Raw genomic sequence first — 16,890 nt, 5'->3', positions numbered from 1 at the left:
CTCTTTTCAATTAAAATACAGAGGAATACTTTCTTTCACCTTTTTAAACTCTGCTAATTAACTGTTTTTTAATTTATTTAAAAAAACAACCCTCTTTTATTAAATCATACATTTTGTAGCCAGACACTTTTCTGAGATTAGTGGTTCCAGTGTGTCTCTTTCACCCCCATCCTGCACCCCCCCCCCCCCCCCCCCCCCCACACACACACACACACACACACACACGCACACAGGTCAGACTCTTGGTGAGGCCTGTTATTAGAAACAAAACTGCCACGGTTGAAGCTGCTCATGAGCACTCACACATTTCACCACAAAACTCAGACATTAAAACAGTTATTTCTATTACTCAAACTATGTTTGTCATTAATATATTGATTACATTTGTATTTTATTTATCTTGATTAAGAATAAAATGCTTAATTATTAGGAAATAGATGAAAGCTCTGTTTTAGAACTTTGATCACTTTTACTCACATAAGTCTGACTATTAAGACCTTCAATATCTCTTAGCTGTGATGTGGAGGCAGCCAGGGGGGACTTCAATCTCATTCTACCCCAGGTCTCACGACAATACAGACATATTTTCTTCTTCCTCTCACAGTGTAATTCTTACTTACACACAGACAAAAGATTTAAAGGATCACAAAAATGTTGATACATTTTATCATAACAAACTCTCCTATGATAAAATACAGTAAAACTGCATTTCTTGTTTAAATGTATATAGTATAAATTTAAAGCAAACAAATAAAGAAACATTAGGCATCACATTGCAAAATGACAACAAGAGGAAAAAACAGAAAAATCCATGTTTTATTTGTCGTGTTACTCTGTCCTGCGCTGAGGAAGAAAAGCAAAAAAACGTTTTAGGTTCACAACTGAAGGCACAACACGACAGTTTGTACATGTGACTTTAGCAAGAAATATATTAAAGAAAAACTTACACACCTGTTCATTGTTTCTCGCTTGTTTCTCTGACAGTTTCTTGTAAATCTCTTTCATTTTTTTGTTTCTCTCTCAAGTGTTTAATAATTTGTTCCTTGTCTTTTTCCAGGTTTCCCTTTCTTTCTGTCATTTGGATTATAATGTTCTCCGTTTCCTCCATTAGCTTTTCTGTCATCTTTAACAGTTCTTCATGTGCTTCTATTCTTTTTTTCAGGTCAGTTTTTTTATCTTCACGCTTCTGCATTTTTTTCTCTTTGTCAGTTCTTGGAGTTTCTTTCTCTTTTTTCATGGCCTCTTTCATCTCTGCCTTGTCCACCTGCAGTAGTGTGATGAGTTTTTCTCTCTGGTCCTTCAGAAATGTCTTCTGCTCCATCAGTTTTTCAATGGTTTGTCTGACATGTTTTAAATCTTCCTCCTTGTTCTGCAACTCCTCTTCAAGTCTTTTCTTTTCCTCACGTTCTCTCTGTAATTTTTCCTCCATCTCTGTTTGATGTTGTTCATTTTCATCCTCATCATGTTTGCTGATTTCTGTGTGAATAAAATTGCAGGAAAAAAATATTTGGAAAATAGGGACAACATATTAGTCATTTTTATGTGTTCACATGTGTTGACAGTATTAATTTAGTATACCAGTAATCAAATATAAATGGAAATAAACAGTCTGAAGCATTACTATAGAGACTGACACTATGGTTACTACCCTACAACAATGTAGAGTCTAGAACAAAGTCTTCTTTTGAGAAGGACTGACTTTCAGATGTATTTCAAAATTCAGTGAAAATAGATGTTCAGAAATCACTAATGAAGGATATTTAAAATAACATTAGATGTACTGAAACTGCTACATGTGAATCAGAGAGGTTTGGCCAATTTTATTCAAAATCACATCTATTCATGCATATCTAATTTTCACATTTAATTTTCTTGCACTGCTTCGTTTATATGAGTAAACGAGTGAGAACATTTTGGTTGCAATTCCTACAACAAGGATAAAACACAAAAAGTTTTCATTTATATTGTTGCTATAACTATAATTTTACAGTGGGTGATTTCCTCAAATATTTTTGCCTTTGCCCCCAAAATGTCTCAGTCACACTAGAGGAAAACAATAGGAAGGCAACTTCCTCGTGTGGAATTTCTACACATTCAGCAGGTGGTTGTGGAAACCAGTTGGTCTTCTAGAGGTTGAGGGTGTTCTATACTCCACTTCTGATCACAAGGCAATTGCACAGGTTGCTAATAAGATGCAAACTGCCAACAAATAATCACAGCGTGACTTGAACTAAGTCTAGTTACTCTCCGACAGACGGGCAACCACTTGCCAATAATTGACACTTAGTTTATAAATGCAGACAGAGAGTCAAGATATTGCAATCTCAGTCAGTCTGCACTGATGGGAACAACTCTGCATGTCTTAACACATCTCTTTACAACACAGGACACAGGGTTATATTCCTTTATAAAAGTAAAGTTGCTGAGAACCTCCAATTTTGCTAGTAAATCGCTGTAATTTCTGCAATCTCCATCCACTGTTTTCCCTCGAGCGCCTTTAACATAACTGTTTATGTGTTTGTGTCATTTTTATTTGAATCACGTTTGTACTTCTTAGCCCTTAATTTTAAAGGCAGTTACACTAAAACAAGACATTAAAAAGGCCTGATGATAATTTGAGGTTGGGGTAAAAAAGTGCCATGTAGTTTGAACTTACTGGTTTTATTTTGTCCACACTTCCATATTAGGATTACTGCTGTCCCGACGCTTATTAAACAGACAGCCAAGTTGATGATAATGTGAACAGCAGTATTAGACTGGACCATAAAGAGATCACCTGTGAATATAAGGAGTCAAAATGTTCTAGATTCTACTTTCTGTAACTGAAAATTAATGTGAGTGATATATAAAAAAAAAGGCATTTCTACCTGAAACATGGATGTGTGTCTCTTTGATTTGACTGATATTCTTCTGTTGAACTTTGCAGGTGAAGCTGTAGCTCTGTCCTTTCTCCACAGTCACTTTACTGCTGACAGTATAGAGGCCATCAGAACCTCTGACATTCTTTGTAGGTTCCACAGAAATGGGTTTTCCCTCACTGTCCACCCACAACATCTGAGGCTCTGGATACCAGCCATTAGATTTACACTCTAACACCATTTCATTTTTGACATTGGTGAGTTCTATGACTGGTGAGGAAACTGAACCTGCAAAGAAAAGAATGACAGACAAAATATTGAAATGTAGTTGCCAAAATATATATCTGAAAAAAAGATTCTTAAAATAGTTACAGTTCGCCCAAATGTGTCTCTTTTTGACCTTAACTCAAATTGTCCTTTTAAACTTAAAGAGAGGCACAATGCTATGTGACATCAACTGTGCCAATCTAACTGGTCAAATTTCTAATAATCTTACTTATTTATTCCATTTTCTCTTTTCGAAGTTCCTGTATATAGGCTGAAATTAACTTGTACCTATCCAAGTAGTTCTTTGTCAAATCAGCTTTCCTCTGGTTCATCTTGGTAAAAGGGCCTCCTTGGCTGAAGTGTTTTTCTCATGGGGCCAGATACCCCTCGGTTGGCAAAAAGCCCATTTAGTGGGTGCTCAAATCCCCTGTGATTCTAAGTACTTTTGTTTTTTGTTATGTATCTCTCTTATTTGTCCAGTTGTACTGCTTAATAACCCAGCTGCTCCATGTGCTACACTGGTCAGGTTGTGTGCCCTAATGGCCAGAAAACCAGAATGCCAATGACTCTGTAGTCATTCCCCTGTCATGTTCATGTCAATATGCTCAGTCCACATATCTGTCCAGGAAGTATTTTCTAGCCCAAGTAAGAGCTATTTTGGTTACCCAGAATGAATGCACTTCTATTCTCAACTCATATGCCTCTGTGAATGATCCACTTTCTATTGTAGCTGACCCGAGTGTTCCTTTATCCCTCTTGTCATTCTGAGTGCCCTTTGACCCTCAATATCTATGTTGCTTAAAGTCTTTCTTCACATCTAAATTGCAAAGTGAAGAAATTAATCTAAATTAAATGAAACTTACCTACAGCAAGCGTCACCACAGTTTCTGCATTAAATTTAGGTACAAGGCATTTGTATGTTCCTGCATCAGAGAGTTGCACTGTGGAGAGTTTCAATGAAACGTCTCCACACTGGAGTTTGTTGACAGAGAGTGATGTTCTTCCTGTGTACAAAGGATTCTGCTCAGTCAGAAGCTCCACACCCTCTCGCCTCACATAGACAGATCTAGGTTTGAGGTCAGTTCTGGACCAATCCACAGTCAGGTCAACAGCATCCACAGCAGGTTCCAGGTGGCATGGCAACATGATGTCATCACCAATCATGGCCACTACTGGCTGAGTTGGACCAATCATCTGATGCTGACCTAACAAATTTAGGGACACATACAGTTCAGCAGTTTAGTAATTGTGACGATCAGTCTGAGCAAACTGTGTAATTGATTTATTTAACTACATCAACATAAACTGGTGCTGTTACAGTGTGTGTTTCCATCATCTGTGAAAGACTACAGGTAAAAACTTTAAATTGTGGATTTTATAAATGTTTGTGTGCAACTTACCACCACAAGTTTGTGTTAGAAAAAGGAGGACGACAACAACATGATGGAAAACCAAGAGATGTTTATTCTTTATAGGACTCATTCTAGATGTCTGCAACAACAAAGGGGGGGAGGGGGGCATAGCAACACACCTTTTTATATTAAGCCATTCTCTGATAGAAAAAATGAAACAGTGAAAGACTGATATGTAGACTGTCACGGTAATATCACATTTGAAAAAAGTATTTAATTATGTTAAATTTATTTTTAATTATTTGGAAATGCGCTCCTTTCCAGGAGTAACAGTAACAAGAGAGATCAAGAACATTGCAGGAAATCTGGACATTCAATTGAAAGACAAGCTGGGAATTGTTGACGTTTTCTTCTCAGCTCTTGATGAGAGCTACCATGTCATCTGGACACAGCCCAGTTACTCATCTTTGTGAAGTCATTACACTACAAGCAAAATAACAAAAGCACTTTTTACTAAATCAAAGGTCTGTGAAAATTTGCACAAAAGTATGTTTTTGTTGATAAACAGTGATAAAACATTGGCTGTTGTACTGTGCCTTTTTCACATTTTCTGGTTGCCACATCTACTCTTACCAGTAACCACTAAAGAGATCAAATTAACAGAGCGATGAAAGTAGAGAGACAAGAGACACAAGTAACATTGAGTTCAGTATATCCATGAGGTCCTCCTCCAATAAGCTGTCTGTGCATAGGTCATGGTTTCTATTGTCCTGTTTGCAATTAATAGACTTACTGTCTATTTAATGCTGATAGAAGATATGGATTTTGTTTCAAATTGCAAACTCTCCAAGCAGCTACCAATAACAGCATGTAATTAAAATTACACATTCTAAATATTTATGAATACACAAGTATCCAGAAATACTAATTATGTTACTTTCACTCCTTCACTACAAAAAATGTTTCCGCTTACACACTCTTTGTGCCTCTGGTAACTGTAAATGCTTATGTGATTAATCAGATTTTATGTATTATAAACACCTGCTAGATAATTTAGTAAGTAAAGTAAGTAAATAATCAAAATAAATAAAGAAGGAAATGATTGCATTGTAGCTTATATGGTAAAAATCTACATACCCGTTGAACTGCTTAAAACCCTCCCCACAGCTCAAAGAAAGTAGGTTGTAATAAAACTATGTGCACTCTCAGCCCAACCCTCTGTTAAACAATAACCTGTGTTGACTTTATAGTTCCTGATATCAAAGGTCAGTTCTTTTCATAAAATGAGTTGAACTTTGTTTAAATGAACAAATGAATCAAATTGAAAGTTTAAGTCAAAGCTGTGTTTTAACAGTTGAATAAGTTTCAACATCGTACATGCTGTGAGTTCCGTGTTGAGGAGTTTAGGAATGAACAAGGACATTATGTTTGTGAAGGGTGTCAAATATAACTAACTGTGTACAAGGAGTGATATGAAACTGAGGGTGTAGTTTTATCAGTTAGTTAGTTAGTAGAGTGTTAGTGAAAACAGAGAGAAGAAGACAGAAAAGAAACAGAAACACATCTATTTATGTTTAAATGTCTTTATGTAAAGTGTAGATATAATGCATACAGTTTTCTTGGTGTATGTATGCAAGAGCAGCACTTCAGTTATTGGATGAGCCATTCCATCAAATAAAATTAATTAATAGGGGTGTAAAAACAATGTTCTCAGCTATATTTGCATTGGGACTTTAAAATTCTTCAACACCATGGCCATTCCTCATCTGAGAGAAAGAGCTTCAGCTCACTCACGGCACAGCTGGCAATTTTAAAAATAAGTGTTTTCTTAAAGAGAAACACTAGGACAAAAAAATTTGATTGGCTGTTTTGGTCTCCAATCAGCTCGCTAGCTACTGTAGCTAACCCCAGACAAATATCCCAGAATGCATTTTGTCCAAAACTCAAACAAGGCAATGGCGGAGGAACGCAGCTAAAAAGTTTGAAATATTACTCTTTCTGGATCACAAAATAAACTTCTTGTTATGTTTTGGGTGAGTCTGAGTGATTTTCCACAGCATCAGCTCTCCTCCCCTGGGTGGAGCTCTCATTGCTCCTCCCTGCTCCTCACCTGTTGGCAATTACTTCAGCAGTATTTATGACAAGCGCTCACAATGAACCTTTGCCAGATTGTCTGCTTACCATAGTCAGTTCTCTGCCTCACATTTTGTCTTGAGTTCCTCAGTATGTTTTGCTTAACCCTTTTTTCCTAGTCGCTAGTCGGCACCTGGATATATTTTCTAACTCTCGCCATAGTCACGTCTCAGGATTCTGGTCTGCTGCTGCTGGTAAAACTCACTCACAAACTGCCATCCTCACCTGCCTGCCTCTCTGCACACCCACATCGCACTCTGTACTCACCTTCATCTAAATCACCTCCTCCTCTAGCTAATCTCCACCTGCAGCCATGTAAGACCTCTTAGTTTTGAAATCTTAGATTCATTTACAACGCCGCGGGCTCTGATTATTATCTCCTTTGTTCCAGTGTTCCTGGTCCGCTATAGTTTCCATCGCCCGTCACTTAGGTCCAGTTTTTGGTTCTGTGCTTGAGTCCCTTCCTTTTTCACAGGCCATTGAGCCCTGGCACTTTTAAGATACACTCAACAAAAATATAAACGCAACACCTTTGTTACTGCTCCCATTCCCCATGGGATGGACGTAGAGACCTAAAATTCATTCCAGATACACAATATAACCATCCCTCCCAAACAGTGGTCACAAATCAGTCCAAATGTGTGGTAGTGGGCACATCTGCTATATTGAGATAATCCATCCCACCTCACAGGTGTGCCACATCAGGATGCTGATCTGACATCATGAGTAGTGCACAGGTGTACCTCAGACTGCCCACAACAAAAGGCCACCCTGGAATGTGCAGTTTTGTCTCACAGCAAAATGCCACAGATGCCACAAGCAATGAGGCAGCGTGCAATTGGCATGCTGACAGCAGGAATGTCAACCAGATCTGTCGCCCGTGCATTGAATGTTCATTTCTCAACCATAAGCCGTCTCCACAGGCGTTTCAGAGAATATGGCAGCACATCCAACCGGCCTCACAACCGCAGACCTCGTGTAACCACACCAGCCCAGGACCTCCACATCCAGCAGGTTCACCTCCAAGATCGTCTGAGACCAGCCACCCAGACAGCTGCTGGAACAATTGGTTTGCACAACCAAACAATTTCTGCACAAACTGTCAGAAACCGTCTCAGGGACGCTCAACTGCATGCCCGTCGTCCTCATCGGGGTCTTGACCTGACTCCAGCTCGTCGCCGTAACAGACTTGTGTGGGCAAATGCTCACATTCGATGGCGTCTGGCACGTTGGAGAGGTGTGCGCTTCACGGATGAATCATGGTTCACATTGTTCAGGGCAGATGGCAGCTGAGAATGTCCCAATTCTTGCATGGCCAGCATACTCACCGGACATGTCACCCATTGAGCATGTTCGGGATGTGCTTGACCGGCGTGTACGACAGCGTGTACCAGTTCCCACGAATATCCAACAACCTCGCACAGCCATTGAAGTGGAGTGGACCAACATTCCACAGGCCACAATTGACAATCTGATAGACTCCATGCGACGATGTGTTGCACTGCATGAGGCAAATGGTGGTCACACCAGATACTGACCGGTTCTGGGTCCCCAGACCCCCAATAGCGCAAAAAACTGCACATTCCAGGGTGGCCTTTTGTTGTGGGCAGTCTGAGGTACACCTGTGCACTACTCATGATGTCAGATCAGCATCCTGATGTGGCACACCTGTGAGGTGGGATGGATTATCTCAATATGGCAGATGTGCCCACTACCACACATTTGGACTGATTTGTGACCACTGTTTGGGAGGGATGGTTATATTGTGTATCTGGAATGAATTTTAGGTCTCTACGTCCATCCCATGGGGAATGGGAGCAGTAACAAAGGTGTTGCGTTTATATTTTTGTTGAGTGTACTTTCAGGTGAGAATGTAGCTATGTAAACTTCAACTATCTGCTTGATTTATCAAGACATCACATATTTGCAAAAGTGCTCTGACGTTTTTCGAGATGGCTTTTACCCACCAGCTGACTGGGTGGTCAAGGCACAGAATCCCAGCGCATCATTTTCAAACCCCTCTCGGTCTTTCGCTACTCGGGTTAAACATGATATATAAGTCACTTAGATAACTTCTAAATGTTCATGTTTGGTTTATTTCAGTGTTTGATTTGTTCCTGAGTAAATTGGTTTGGCTGAAATTAAAGTTCAGCTTTATAACTGGACCGTTTTATTTAATACTGAAGTCTTACTTGGAGAGCTGTCAGTCTATTTTGAATTTCACCCGTCATATCCCCTGATGTAAAATGTTCTGTTCTTAGTTAAACAGCTGACTCTGAATTAAATCTAACATAAAAATATTTAAATTCAGGAGGAAACATTTCACCGGGAGCAATAACAGCATGTTAATACATGGAGATCCTGAAGGCTGCTACAAAAATGATCAGATTATATGTTAAATATTTGTTCAATTCTCTTCCAAAATCCAGCCATCTATTGTCAGTTGTGTGTGTCTACTAAAATAAAAACAAAAGCATTCTAACGTCTCACCTGTTTGTTGTTATTCAGGCATACATGTGTGCTATTTTTATTGAAAGAGAGATTAAGCATGTGTTTCTGTCATGTAGTGAGTCATTGTGCTTAACTGTATGACGTTTATTAGACATTATGAAACATGATATGTAAAAGCGAATTGTGGCCAAAGTGCTTTTTAAAGTTATCTTAAAAAAAAAAAATCTACATCATGTGTAATTTCAATTGCAAATATTAATCACAGTTAAATTAAGAGGGAATGGCAGTAAAAACTGGCGTTCTCAGGAAGTCTGGACTTGCAAAGTCTGAACGCGAGTGCGGGCTCGTTTACTTGAAATTTGAGAAACCGCCCCATTTTTGATTAGTATGTTCCATCCATCCATCCATCTTCATCCGCTTTATCCGAGGCCGGGTCGCGGGGGCAGCAGCCTAAGCAAAGAGGCCCAGACCTCCCTCTCCCCAGCCACCTCCTCCAGCTTGTCCGGGGGAACACCAAGGCGTTCCCAGGCCAGCCGAGAGATATAATCTCTCCAGCGTGTCCTGGGTCTGCCCCGGGGCCTCCTCCCGGTGGGACATGCCTGGAACACCTCACCCAGGAGGCGCCCAGGGGGCATCCTTGTCAGATGCCCGAACCACCTCAGCTGGCTCCTTTCGATGTGGAGCAGCAGCTGCTCTACTCTGAGCCCCTCCCGGATGGCCGAACTTCTCACCCTATCTCTAAGGGAGAGGCCAGCCACCCTTCGGAGGAAGCTCATTTCCGCCGCTTGTATCCACGATCTCGTTCTTTCGGTCACTACCCACAGCTCGTGGCCATAGGTGAGGGTAGGGACGTAGATCGACCGGTAAATTGAGAGCTTCGCTTTTACACTCAGCTCCCTCTTCACCACGACGGACCGGTGCAGCGTCCGCATTACTGCAGCTGTAGCCCCAATCCGTCTGTCGATCTCCGGCTCCCTTCTCCCATCACTCGCGAACAAGACCCCAAGATACTTGAACTCCTCCACTTGGGGCAGGAACTCATCCCCGACCCGGAGTGGGCACTCCACCCTTTTCCGGCTGAGAACCATGGCCTCAGATTTGGAGGTGCTGATCCTCATTCCCGTATGTATGTTTAATTATTTTATTTTAAAGTATATAATTTTTAAGACTATTGTTGGTTTTAAGCTACTTTAAACCAAACCACGCCACTGGATTTAGATACATTTTGGACAGTTTTCCCAGAATGCAGTAGCTAGCAAGCTGATTGGAGACAAAAACAGCTAATCAGAAGTTTTTGCATCCAAGTCTGTTATTGGTTGGTTATGTAGTACATATATAACGGTGTGCAGAAAGAGTTGAACATGCAGGGAGCAGAGATGTTGAGAGTGCGAGCGACACACTGCGAGCAGGTCCCCAGAGATCTGACCAAGAGCAAATGCAAAAACAGAGCTAGAGGGACTGTATGTGTATATGGATAATAGCAAACACTGAAATACACTGTTTGCATGCAGCAATAAATTTTGTTCACTCAAATTGAGCTTTTCTTTGCTCAAAATAAATTTCTCCTCAAAACACAATACTTGAACTTTTACTTATACTTCAATACTTGTACTTGCAATTTTTTTTTTACGTGGCGTAGATGTTGTGCTTCATTCAGGCATCCCCCAGCATGATGCCAGGGCCCACAAGATATTCAATTTTAAAAATCTATCATGTGGCCTCTTCTTTTGACCTTTTCTTCTCTCCTGACATGATGCTGTTGATTTTGTAAATGACAAACCTCAAGTTAGGCATTCAATGTCAGGATGGAGTGATGTGAAGAGATTTGAGTACACAGGACTTCTCATCCTAGCAGATGTGTATCAGTCCAAAGGGGAATCTATCCTCATCCCATCCTGTGGGATGAGCATAATGGGTAACCAATCTTCAGGGCCACCACGTCAGATAGTAAGCACCAACCTCCGATTTGATGACCGACTCAATTGTCCTTATCAACACAAGGAGGCTCCAGGTTGTCAAACTTACTTGTTATAATTTTTTCATAACCTGCTCCCTTGCCCAGTATCATCCATGCTCTGTATCAGCAGAGCATGGATGATACTGGTAGGGAATATCAAGGCAAACAAGCCGGAGCTTCCCTCCAACGCTGAAGCTGACAAAGGCGAGAGCTGTCTTCTCATCTCTGTTTGCATTCACAGCCACCACCATGGCAGTGAGTTACATGTCCTGAGTCTGCCTTCAATAATTTAGTACTGTTCAGTGTTGTGGATCCTTCTTGGAATCAGCAAAGAACATACAGACTGAGATTATTCTTACAGGTGCTAGGGAAATCCTGACATTACAGGACGCATGGTTTTATACTACAACGGCAGAGAGATTTAAATAAATGTGGTTTCAGTAGAAGTGAATGGGGCATTTTTGTATCGCGAGGCACTACACAAAAAATAATAATGCAATACAATCCATTTTGTGTCTGTTCTTTGACATGTCCAATAATCTAATCACCCCCAATGTCCCATCCTCATCCAATTTATTACATGGAAATTTATTTTTTGTGAGTTTTTTCAATAAATAGTAAATGATTCAAACATTTAAAGGCTTGAAATCCAGAAGATAATTTAATACTTGTGAATATTTTAATACAAGTGATATATGAAAAAAAGCAGAAGAAATATTGTTGGTTGAGGTTTTTCTGGCAGATTTTGAGAGTGTAGATTTTTGTACACAAAGGTATCGAAATGGTGCAAAATGCATAAGCAGAGTATGGATGAGAAAAAGACTAAAAGACTCTAGATTTTAAAAAAGAAGATTTCTGGCAAAAATCCATGTTGCAAGCTATAACGCAGCCAAACACTCCTGTGTTTCACTGACTAGAGTAACATTGCTGACATTGTACTAATGCCTGACTGTCACACTCCCACAACTGATTGCGGGTGATATGTCATCATCAGGGTAACCGGTTTTGTTTTTGGTTTTTTTTTCAGCATGAACCGTGAGTCTTTGTGCTAGTGCTCTCACCCATCGAGCCCCTACTATATTTTCCTTTGAAAGTAGAAAAGTGAGCTCTCTAGCTATGATTGACAGAGTGCAGAACAAACCTGATGAGTCTAAAGCTTAAAATCAACAAAACACCTCCAAACTTTCAGGATTTTTTCTGAGGAGTAAACTGACTTTTGTTCTCAAGAGTTTGTATCAAGCAGTCATTTTCAGAGGAGAAACCGAAACAATTCATGTGAGTTGACTCCGCCCACTCTGTACACAGCAGAGCAATCAGCACCAGCCTGAAAGAAAATCTGAGAAACCTGCTGCTGCAGTCAGCTCTGTGTTTTATCTCTATTTGGCAAATACATTAAAGAAAAGCACAAAGGCTCAGCCAAGGCTGGAGCTGACCCATCAAACACTCACCAGGAACACAGATCAGCTTAGACTATGACCTTTTATTTTGAAATTAACCTGCTCCATAGCAGTGTAACTTAGGTACATAACTAAAACTGAAAGCTCAGAGTTTCTTTTAAGTCACCTCGATAGACAAAGTCCTGCTTTGAGTGCAGGTCTCTGCACGACTCCAAGAACAGTTCGTTATAAACATAAATACAGCTTTTCTCACACTTTGCTGCTACATTTGGAGCTTTGTGGGAGCTTTTAACAACTGACAGACATTTGTCATCTTGTATGTGCTCACGGTTTGACAGCAAAACAACAAAAAAAAATCACTTTTTTTTTTCTTTAACCACACATTTCAGTGTTTTTTTTATAAGGTTCTTGTTTGTTTGTTCTCCGAATCAAAAAACAAAACAACAAAACAACAAAGAACCAAACAAATAAATAAAAAAAGACTTACCACAGATAAAGACACAGTGATCCAAACTGTTGCTGTTAAAGTGAAATGAATCGTTGTAGCTGAGCAGGAAACAGGAACTGAGACAATGATTAACGAGTCACTGCAAACCAGACACTCAAGTCTGATCAGTTTCTAACGTTCACTGCTGCACATTCCTTGGTGTTTATCAGATAAACACTGAGCATGACGAACACAGGGACGGTTGACCTTGATTGCATGTTGCATCAGATCACTACAGAGCATGTGTAGATAGCTCAGCACTTTCTTATTACCTTCAACAAGGAGCTCATGTTTTTGGTAGTGTTTGCATTACGTTCTGTCTGTAAACACAACATCTCTAAAAACTCTGTAGGGTGTAGAGCAGGATGATGTTATAACAACCCATTGAAATCTGGTTTGCGTCCACCAAGGTGAACTTTATGACTTGTTGGTGGAAAATTGACAAAAAGTCTTAAAACTTGTACACTTGTACAAGTGCACTGTGTAACATTTATAAAGTATAAAGATTTTAAATATCATGTCACGTTTGACCTCTGACCTCTCCCTGAGTTCAACAGATCAACCTGAAAGTCAGAGTAATGATAATGTTATATAGAGCCATTTATTTAAAACGATGTCATTGTTGGTACTGACAGCATGTAGGGAATGATACATGGGGATTGTAAATATCAGGTTACTCTGGACATCTGACCTCTTCTTTTGGGTCAAATATGGTCAAACTTTCATAAAATGTATTTTATCTATAATTCTAATTCTACTGCCTTTATATTGGTGACATGTTTCATGACTTTGTTTTGTGCACTACAGTAACAGGTTGCAACCACTTAAATACAAAAAAGTACATGTACAATGTTCCTGAATGTTTTTAAATAAACTGTTTCTTATAAAAACCCTTTTTTTTGGTATTTACCATTAAAAATATAAATGTATTTGAGTCAAAATCAAATGAATGCTACACATGTACAATATCCACATAAATATAAACTAATTATACTCAAAATTATGTCAGGTATATCAGATTAGTTTTTAAACATTTTAATATTCACTGTATACATCTTTTGCAAATAGTTTTCTTCGGTGCCCCTTGCACCAAACTTTGATGTATTGCTGGTTACATACAGCCAATTGTGATTTTTGCGAATTAACCTTTTTGTGATATTGTTGTGGAGAACAAAGAACGGCTCAATTTATTAAAATGAAGAGATAATGATCACCTCTTCCCTGGGGTAATGAATTTGGCCACTCAGGCATGGAGGTACAAGAATAAATCAATTTACACATCATATTAACATGAGCACGGTTTTATTAACCCTCATGCTGTACAGAACCTGTGAGGTCCAGACGGTGTTCCTCGGGTGTTCTGCAGTGAAAACTTGTGGATTTAGGGATTAACATACAGTAGTTGCCATGGTTTCCTCTCTTCTCTTATTTATTTTGTGTGATCAGGACAATTCTGGAGAAGATGGGCCTAGAGGGGAAAGTCACCCCCTTGCAGGCCAAAAAGAAATGGGATAACTAGTCACCCCCTTGCAGGCCAAAAAGAAATGGGATAACTTACAAAGTATGGAATCATCAGAATCAGAATCAGAATACTTTATTGATCCCTGGGGGAAATTATTTTTTGTTACAGTGCTCCATTTTAAACCAACATTAAGACAAGACAGACAATACGCTAACTAAGAATAGTACAATATATACATATATATACATACATACATACATAAGTCACTTATAAATAAATATTTGGAAAAGAACCATGTGTAGTTGTAGCAGCAAACAGTGTGTTAAGTGGATGCGTTGTACAGGGAGATGGCCACAGGCAGGAATGATTTCCTGTGTCGTTCAGTGGTGCTTTTCGGTAATCTCAGTCTCTCACTGAACGTGCTCCTGTGACTGACCAGCATGTCATGGAGTGGGTGGGAGGTGTTATCCAACATTGTCTTTATCTTGGACAGCATCCGCCTCTCCGACACCACCTTGAGGGAGTCCAGCTCCATCCCCACAACATTGCTGGCCTTACGGATCAGTTTATTAAGTCTGTTGGCATCTGCGACCCTCAGCCTGCTCCCCCAGCATGCAACAGCATAGAGGATCGCACTGGCCACCACAGACTCATAGAAAATCCTCAGCATTTTCTGGCAGATGTTGAAGGACCTCAGTCGCCTCAAAAAATAGAGACGACTCTGGCCCTTCCTGTAAAGTGCTGTGGTGTTTTTAGCCCAGTCCAGTTTATTGTCAATGTGTACTCCAAGGTATTTATAGTCCTCCACAATGTCAACACTGACCCCCTGGATTGAAACAGGGGTCAAGTGTTTCCTGGTCTTCCTGAAGTCCACGATCAGTTCCTTGGTCTTTGCCACGTTGAGCTGCAGATGATTCTGCTCACACCACGTGACAAAGGAGTCGACCACAGCCCGGTACTCTGTCTCATCATCCCTGCTGATGCATCCAACCACCGCAGAGTCATCAGAAAACTTCTGAAGATGGCAGGTCTCTGTGCAGTGGCTGAAGTCTGTGGTGTAGAGGGTGAAGAGGAAGGGGGAGAGGACAGTCCCCTGTGGTGCCCCTGTGTTGCTAATCACCTTGTCAGACACACACTGTGGGAGACGTACATATTGTGGTCTTCCTGTCAGGTAATCAACAATCCAGGACACCAGAGAAGCATCCACCTGCATCGCTGCTAACTTATCACCCAGGAGGGTCGGCCTGATGGTGTTGAAAGCACTGGAAAAGTCAAAAAACATGACCCTCACAGTGCTCGCCGGCTGGTCCAGATGGGTGTAGACACGATTGAGCAGGTAGATGATGGCGTCCTCTGTTCCGAGACGAGGCTGATAAGCGAACTGAAGGGGATCCAGATGTGGTCTTACTATGGGTCGCAGCTGGTCCAGGATGAGCCTTTCCAGGGTCTTCATGATGTGGGAGGTCAGTGCCACGGGCCTGTAATCCTGGGGGCCACTGGGACGAGGCGTCTTTGGTACAGGGACGAGGCATGATGTCTTCCACATCACCGGGACCCTCTGCAGACTCAGACTCAGCATAAACAGTTTATGAAAGACTCCACACAGCTGGGGGGCACAGGTCTTGAGGACAAGGGGACTCACTCCGTCTGGTCCAGCAGACTTGCCTGAGTGAAGTCTCCTCATTTGCATCTCAACCTGGTATTGAGTGAAGGTGATGGGTGGGGGAGGGGTGTCAGGAATCTCACAGGAGGCAACATGTGAAGAGAGAGGCTGGCACAGTGGTGTGGCTCTGGATTCCAGGCTGACTGCAGGTGAGGTTGTGGGGGTGGGAGCAGACACTGTGGTGTCGAATCTATTGAAAAACAGATTCAACTCGTCGGCTCTATTCTCACCTCCCTCAGCTCCCCTGCTGTTGGTTGGCCTGAATCCAGTGATGGTCTTCATGCCCCTCCACACCTCTCTCATGCTGTTCTGCTGGAGTTTCCACTCCAGCTTCCTCCTGTAATTGTCCTTAGCCTCTCTGATCTTGTCCTTTAGTAACACCTGGACCTTCCTCACCTCCTCTTTGTTGCCCCCTCTGAAAGCCCTCTTCTTGTTGTTGAGGAGGGCTTTGATGTCCTTAGTCACCCACGGCTTGTTATTTGGGTAACAATGAACAGTCTGAGCTGGAACAATGGAGTCGGTGCAGAAAGTTATGTAGTCTGTGATACACTCAGTAAGCCCATTGATGTCCTCGGCGTGAGGCTCACAGAGTGTTTCCCAGTCGGTCACCTCGATGTGTGTTATCAAGAAGATAATTCTTAAGAACACAAGTTAACCCTTTAAGACCGGTCGGAGCAGGCACGCTCCGTTGTGCGTAACTATTTTTTAAATCCCTGTAGAACTGCAACCATGTAAGCTAGCGCAATAACTTTTTTGCATATGAAACCGGAGGAGTTGTACTTACATCTCATGCCATCAGCTTGTCCTAGGTCACAGTTTCCTTCCACATAAAGCTTTGCAAAAACTGCATAAAAAGCACTTGC

The 16,890-nt window shown here is 41.0% G+C and overlaps 1 protein-coding gene across 3 annotated transcripts; it reads right to left on the bottom strand.

Moving 5' to 3' along the window:
* Window positions 1-215: 215 nt before the first annotated feature.
* On the bottom strand, window positions 216-12,962 carry LOC147334602 (butyrophilin subfamily 3 member A2-like). Of its 3 annotated transcripts, none has more exons than XM_086273400.1 (7): window positions 12,903-12,962; window positions 4,526-4,616; window positions 3,989-4,330; window positions 2,868-3,146; window positions 2,657-2,776; window positions 952-1,476; window positions 216-843 (listed from the first exon to the last, which is right to left on the bottom strand). In XM_086273400.1, the coding sequence occupies exons 2-6, from the start codon at window positions 4,605-4,607 to the stop codon at window positions 956-958; spliced, it is 1,344 nt and encodes a 447-aa protein (XP_086129526.1). In that variant the 5' UTR covers window positions 4,608-4,616; window positions 12,903-12,962; the 3' UTR covers window positions 216-843; window positions 952-955. The 3 variants fall into 3 exon arrangements, with proteins under 3 accessions (XP_086129526.1, XP_086129544.1, XP_086129536.1); XM_086273418.1 differs by having other exon boundaries at window positions 216-838; XM_086273410.1 differs by lacking the exon at window positions 12,903-12,962 and adding an exon at window positions 5,615-5,865.
* Window positions 12,963-16,890: the final 3,928 nt, after the last annotated feature.

The sequence above is a fragment of the Aulonocara sp. 'chitande type north' Nkhata Bay genome, linkage group LG3 (assembly GCF_057382095.1).
Source record: "Aulonocara sp. 'chitande type north' Nkhata Bay isolate Kocher_YH1m ecotype deep benthic linkage group LG3, A_spYH_male_GT1.1, whole genome shotgun sequence".
NCBI lineage: Eukaryota > Metazoa > Chordata > Actinopteri > Cichliformes > Cichlidae > Aulonocara > Aulonocara sp. 'chitande type north' Nkhata Bay.
The sequence above is the reverse complement of the archived record's forward strand: the minus strand, read 5'-3'. Positions and strand labels throughout refer to the sequence as shown.